General features: G+C 49.5%; 2 protein-coding genes across 2 annotated transcripts; both read right to left on the bottom strand.

Annotated features, from left to right (window-relative positions):
- Window positions 1–303: 303 nt before the first annotated feature.
- On the bottom strand, window positions 304–4,057 carry ETH_00023780 (diacylglycerol kinase, putative; the record flags this gene model as incomplete). The annotated part of the gene is made up of 5 exons (XM_013380233.1): window positions 304–486; window positions 1,069–1,478; window positions 1,867–2,075; window positions 2,238–2,429; window positions 2,763–4,057. 5 exons carry the CDS (start codon window positions 4,055–4,057, stop codon window positions 304–306), a joined length of 2,289 nt encoding a protein of 762 aa, XP_013235687.1.
- A 1,060-nt stretch (window positions 4,058–5,117) lies between these two features.
- ETH_00023775 (uncharacterized protein) lies at window positions 5,118–5,333 on the bottom strand (the record flags this gene model as incomplete). The annotated part of the gene is made up of 1 exon (XM_013380232.1): window positions 5,118–5,333. The coding sequence occupies one exon, from the start codon at window positions 5,331–5,333 to the stop codon at window positions 5,118–5,120; it is 216 nt and encodes a 71-aa protein (XP_013235686.1).
- Window positions 5,334–6,884: the final 1,551 nt, after the last annotated feature.

Raw genomic sequence — 6,884 nt, 5'->3', positions numbered from 1 at the left:
GCGAATTCGCGTTTGTGCAAGTAAGACTTTTGAATTCTATTTGTCCCGGGATGGAAATGCATATATTAGATGGAATATAAAACAAATGTACATAACGGATATATACATTTAAGGAGCTTTTCCCCACATAAACATCTCCAGCGCATGCAAGCGCATGCAAGCGCATGCAAACGCATGCAAGCGCATGCAGGTGCTTCGGGGCTGTGTGCATGCACCTGCATGCGCGGAAAAGCGCCAAAAGTCCCGGGAAAAGCTATTTCGGGAGTTTTGAATTTTAATTTTATTTTTCTGCACTAAAAAGAACTACTGCACATACTGCAGCACTCCGAACGCCCCCAGCCGCTGCACCAACACACTTTCAATCCCACCAACTAAATAAAACTCTCCATCCACTTGAATTGGCATTTCTTTTTCTTCTTCATCTTTAAAAGTCACAAAAAATGGACCTTTTCCCTGCAGCAGCCGCTGCGCCGCGTTGGCTCCCACCTGTACGTACACCCCAGCGCCTCTGCATGCATGCGCCAGATTTAATTCTTTTTATTTATTTACTTTGCTCGTTTTGTTCCAATTAAATGTAGCACTTAAACAGATCCACGGAGTGAAACAAATGACAGGAAACATTAGACAAAACGATGAATTAAAACAAAAACAAAAAAAAACAAAAAGACACACGCATACTCAGCTGCAGCCAAAACAAAAAAAAGCCCAGCTTGCAGCAGCAGCAGCAGCAACAGCAGCAACAGCAACAGCAGCAGCAACAGCAGCAGCATCTCATGTTTTTCGGTCCCCCTCGCGGGGCCTAAACCTTTAATTTGTTTTGCTGCGAGACACTCGTGCAATAAAAAGCTCAAAATGCAAAAAGAACAAAAAAGAATCCAAAAAGAAATCCAAAAAAAGCAGAAAAATGCAAAAAAAGCAGAAAAACTGTAAGAAGAATGGAAAAATAACAGAAAAGAATGCAAAGATAATGCAGAAGAACAAAAAAGAAAAAGAAAGCAAAAAGAACAAAAAAGAAAAAAACAAAAAAGAAGGCAAAAGAAGAAAAAGAATTAAAAAGTTTAAACCCACAGCTTGGGCCTGCACATAGTCCACAGTGGACCCCATGGAGAAAACTTCCACCTTTCCATCTCCAGGGTCTTGGCGAGCTGCCAGCAGCTCCTTTAAATACAAAGAATAGTCTGCTGCTGCTGCTGCTGCTGCTGCTGCTGCTGCAGGCTTTCTGGGCGACCCCTCCCCAGCCGCCATCCCCTCCGCTGCTCCTTCGGGGGCCCCCGCAGCAGCACCACCGCCACCTTCAGGGGCCCCCTCAGGGGCCCCCTCGGGAGCTTTCTGGGGGGCCCCCTGGGGGGCCCCCTGGGGGGCCCCCAGGAGCCCCGAAAGAACCGCAGGGGGCTCGAGGCCCACCTTCATGGAGGGGCCCCACATTTTGATCCCCCCGAACATTGTGAGGGAGTTCATGAAGGTGATGGAGACGCAGGCTGCATGCGCAAAAAGAAGGAAATAATGTTTGAAAAGAGCTCTTTTGCATGCAATTGAAGACAAATAAACAGAAAATATAGTTGGGAAATTAAAGGACAAACAAGCCGAACGTTTTCGCGGAAAAAGGAGATATTTATTCCCCAAAAAATCAAAAATGCACTTCTGCTGCTGCACTCGCAGCAGCAGCAGCAGCAGCAGCAGCAAAGAAACACCCAAAGTGGCCACACACACCCAGCAGCAGCAAAGCAAACAAAAAACAAATCAAAATAAATAAACAAATAAATAATATGTGGATAAGTAATAAATAAATAAATGATGATGCTAATAAACGAAGAGAGCAGCAGCAAACCGGGGGCAGTTTGAGGTGTATGTACACCGGGAGCTCACGCTTGAGCGAGGGGACTCGGGTGTATCTGCTGCTGTTGCTGAGGAGAGCAACAAAGTTTGGATTGAAAGAATAAATTGTGTCAATTCGAGAACATAAAAAGGGTTTTGTTTTTAAATGGCGCAAAAACAAAAAGAAATAAACCCCCCGGTTCCACAAACGCGAAGAGCCCCGCACGCGGTCGAAGTCCGTGCCCACCAAACCCTCGAACCTGCCCACACAAACCCTAAACCCTAAACCCTAAACCCTAAACCCTAAACCCTCAACCCGAGGCCCTCCCCACCCTAAGCGCCACGCCCGCGTCCCTCCCCAACCTTAAACCCCAAACCCCAAACCCCAAACCCTAAACCCTAAACCCTAAACCCTCGCGGACCCGAGGCTGAAGTAGTTGCTCATGAAGAAGGTTTTCTTGAGTTCGCTGCCGTGGCGGTCTGGGCCAAGTTGCTGCAGCTGCTGCGCTGCAGCACTAAAAGCCCTAAACCCTTTTTTTGCTGCTACTGTTACTTTCCAGCAGTCGTGCTGCGCCAACACCGAAGACTCCAGAGTGTTCAGCAGCCGCGTGAAGCTGCAGCAACGCGCGCAAACCCCAAATTAGGGTTTAGGGTTTAGGGTTTGCGGTTTCGCGGCGGTCAGCGCTCACAGACTGAGATCTCGGGTTTAGGGTTTACGGTTTCAGGGTCTCGCGTTTACAAGCAGGCTTTAGGGTTTAGGAGTTAGGGGCTCTTGAGGGTTTAGGGTTTAGGGTTTAGGGTTTAGGGTTTGGAGCAGCCAGGCGGCTGCAGCAGCAGCAGACCCCTCGAAAAAACGCCAAAACAAGCCACCAAACCAAAACAACAAATTAATTAATTAATTAATTAATTAATTAATTAATTAATTAATTAATCAATCAATTAATTACTTTTTTCTGCGGAGAGGGTTTTTGCGGGGGAAACTGGCCCGGGTCCAGCCGTAAGAATTGGCCCAGTCGTTTCCCGTGCCGGAGGGCACAATGCCAGCAGCAACGAAGTTCAAGTTGATATTTTGGAAAGTTTTATTTCTATTTTTTTTATTTTTATTTATTTCTTTTTCGTTTTCCACCAGTTTGAAACTCTTCAAAGACTGCAGCATTCCGTTGAACGCTCCGTCGCCTCCAACAGCAATAACGCGCACGCGGTCCGAGAGCGGCACTGCTGCTGCGCCTCCCGCTGCTGCTGCTGCTGCTGCTGCTGCTGCTGCTGCTGCTGCAGCAGCGGCCTCCTCCGCCCCCGCAGCAGCAGCGGCGGCGCCCGCGCCGCCGCCCGCTGCAGCAGCCCGCGCCTTCTGCAGCTTTGCTGCCGCCTTTGCTGCTGCTGCTGCTGCTTCTGCTGCTTCCCGCTGCTGGCGGCCGAGGTGCAGCAGCTCGCGAGTTGCTGCTGCTGCTGCGATGTAGCGCAGCGCCAAAGACATCGAAGCAGCATCTTTCTGCGAAAAGACCATCACGCTGCTGCAGCCAATTGCTGCTGCTCCCAAGGGCAATCTTTTCAAAAACTTCTCCCCAAGTCGATCCCCAGAAGTGGGATTTGCAATAAAGAAATAAAGGTTTGTGTCTGGCCCGCAGACCCACTTTGCTGCTGCTGCTTCCGCCTCCGCCACGCTCCCCGGCGGCGTCCGCACTGCTGCTGCTGCTGCTGCTGCTGCTGCTGCTGCTGCTGTCCGCGAGCGCGGCCGCCCCGCCCCCGCGCTGCTGGCTGCTGCGCCTCCTGCTGCAGCTCCTGCTGCGCCGGCACCTGCAGCAGCGGCTGCGGCAGGCGCCGCAGCAGCGCCTGCAGCAGCGCCTGCAGCAGAAGGTGCAGCGCGAGCTGCAGCAGCAGCTGCAGCGCGGGGTTCAGCCGCAGCTGCAGCGGGAGCTGCGGCCGAAGCAGCAGCGGGGGCCGCAGCAGGCGCTGCAGCTGCCGCTGCACCAGCCCCTCCGGGAAGGGCGGCAGCAGAAGCAGCTGCAGGGGCGGCTGCAGCAGCAGCAGCAGCAGCAGAAGGATCCGCAGCAGCAGCAGCAGGGGAGCCGCGATCCGCAGGCCCTGCTGCAGCAAACGACACGCCGCTGGGGCCCCCCAAGATTGGCAAAAAGACAAGAGGAGACAAAATCAAATAGAGAAAGATTAGAAGAAAAGAAAAAGGGGAAAAGGGGGGCCCCCGAGGCCCCACGAGGGAGCCACGCTGCTGCTGCGGTGCCCCCATAGTCGCAACTGCTGCATTAGAGGCCCTGTGCGACCTTTTGGCCGTTTTAGACCTTCAAATTCGAATTATAAATTAAAATAAAACAACTGGAGGGGAAGAATGCGGGAAAACGGTGGAAGAAAAGCCCCAAACGAGAAAGGAGGACCCCTGGAGCCCCCGAGCGATGCTGCTGCTGCAGCAGCAGCAGCAGCAGCAGCACAAGCACTCTCCCAATCCCAAGCCTTAATGCTTCATTTACTTTTCGTTTTCAGCAGTTTAATTCAGCTGCTGCTTCTAACCTGCAAGGCGCCCAGCGAGCCTCGCCTGTGGCTGCTGCTGCTGCTGCTGCTGCTGCTGCTGCTGCCACATCAGGAGCGGTCGAGCCAAGGCCCTTTTGCTGCAGATCTGGATCAAATAAAAAGACAAATTCAATTCATAATTCAAATGCAACAATTTTAAAATTTTATTTATTTAATTCGCCGCAAAACGCAGGAGGAGCCGCCGGCGCCGCCGCGCCGAGGTGTACGTACACCCGAGGAGCGGGAACGAGCCACCCACAGTTAGCTGCTGCTGCTGCAGCAAATTTCATCTCTTTGCATTTATTTATATTAATATTTTATTTATTTTCATTTTTGTGTCAAATTAAATTCAGGAACAAAACAGAAAACCCATTTGCAGCAGCAGCAGCGATAGTGCCACAGCAGAACTATTCCAAAATGACTTTCTTTTCACTAAACTGCAATCAAAAGAACTTCTGTTTTCTTTTAATGCCATTTTAATTTTAATTCTTTTTTGGGAATTTATGTTTCCCAAAGCTGCGGCTAATGGCTTCTACGGCGCGCGCCCACAAGCAGCAGCAGCAGCAGCAGCAGCAACAGTAGCAGCGGCAGCAGCAGCGGCAGCAGCGGAAGCAGCAGCAGCAGCAGGAGTAGCGGAGCACAGGCAATACCGAGCAGAAGCAGCAGAAGCAGTAGAAGCAGCAACAGCAGCACTAGGGCTTTGGCTACACCCAGAAGGTCCCAGAAGGTCCGATTGTTTGCTGCTGCTGCTGCTGCTGCAATTGTCTGTGCCGCTGCTTGTTCTATGGAACTGCTGCCGCAGGAGTGCTGTTTGCTGCTACTGCTGGCGCTGCTGATTGATTCCTTGCTGCTGGAACTGCCCTGCTGCTGCTGCTCCTTTTACCATTGCTGCTGCTGCTGTTGCTGCTGCTCCCGTTGCTGCCCTCTAGCCACGCAGCAAAATCTGAAGGGCTCTTGTGCGCTGCTGGCCCTCCACCCCTAAACGAAATAGAAGGCATTTGACCTTTAAAGAAGCAAAATAAATAAAAGAAATTAAGGAAATTAAAGAAATTAGAGAAATAAAAGAATAAAACCCATTTACTTCTGAAGAAAGAAATAAATCAACTAAAAACAAACAAAAAATATCCCTTGTTTCCTCAATAACAGTTAAGCTCACTAAAGAGGGCCCCAAGGGCTCCCTAGCGAGGGTTTAGGGTTTACGGTTTAGGGCTTAGGGCCTACGGTTTTAGGGTTTAGGGTTTAGGGTTTAGGGTTTAGAGTTTAGCTGCGGGGACAGCAGCAGGGAGGCTCTGCTGCGCTGAGGTGCTGAGGTGTACAGACACCTGGAGTGCATTCATACACTTCAAAAAGAAAAAACAGATCTGACCATTTTAAAAAAATAAATTTAAATAAATTTCTTGTTTGCCATTAATATAAATATATATATATTATAACAAATAAGACTCCAAAAGAATTATACATATAAATACACATATTTATCTATATTTAATGTATATATATATACGTATATACATATATATATGTTTATATATATCTATTATATTTATATTTATACTTATGTTAATTTATATTATAAAATATTCGAGTTGATGGGACTTTTGGGGTATTTGCATTTCTTTCTTCTGTCCCTCTTTAGCTTTTTCAAGATTAAATTTGGAAGCTCAACACCCCGCGGGCACTTCTGTCTGAAGTGGAAAGAAACAAAAGCTGCTGTTGCTGTTGCTGCTGCTGCTGTTGCTGCTGCGCTGCTGCAGCAAAAGCTGCAGCCGGCGCTTTAGGGCCCAGACAGAGCGAGGGGCTCAGGTGACAAGCGGGGTGACGTCGGGGCAGTCTAGAGCTGCAGAAAGAGGGGAAATGCCGGAAAAATGGATTAAAAGGGTTTATATTTGAAAATAAAAACAATTAAATGGTAAATTAAGTGCAATTTTGCAGTGGCTTTCGCTGGCGGCCCCGCGGGCGCGGGCGCTGCGGCCATCTTGCGGTGTATCTGCAGGTGCTCTCGAGTGTATGCGCAGGTTCCGCGCGAAAACTGCAGTCCCACTCGTTAAAACTTTGAATTTATGCATCATAATTGAAAATTAGAAGGAATTAAAAGCTTTCCTTTGAAAAACTCCGCATTTTATCCCGCCGTTTCAATAAGCATCTGTGAAGCCCTGCGGTGTACGGACACCGCGTGCCAGTGGTCGCTGTGGCTGCGGCGGCGCGACTCCGTTCAGTTTTATTTTCGGTGAATTTTCTCGAATTTTCCTTTTTAGATTTAGTTTTAGAATTAAATTTCGTCTTTTATTTCCTCAGAGAGCAGCAAATCCCGAAAGAATCCACCCAGCGGCCCTCCCCGCGCTGCAGCCATCCTTGGTGGCTTCTGCTGCGCCCGCGCGCGCCTTCTGCCACTTCCACTTCAATTTGAGCCATTAAACCCATTTTTAATCTTTTTTTCCCTTTTTTTCACCATTTAAAATCCTCAGAGGGCCCCCCAGACTCGAAGGGGCCCCCCAACACGCCAGCAGGAGCAATCGAGGGCCCCCAGGGCCTCGGAGTTCATGGCGAAC

The sequence above is a fragment of the Eimeria tenella genome, genomic scaffold (assembly GCF_000499545.2).
Source record: "Eimeria tenella Houghton genomic scaffold, Eth_scaff463, whole genome shotgun sequence".
In the NCBI taxonomy this organism is placed as follows: domain Eukaryota; phylum Apicomplexa; class Conoidasida; order Eucoccidiorida; family Eimeriidae; genus Eimeria; species Eimeria tenella.
Note: the sequence above shows the minus strand (reverse complement) of the source record. Positions and strands in the feature narration are given on the sequence as shown.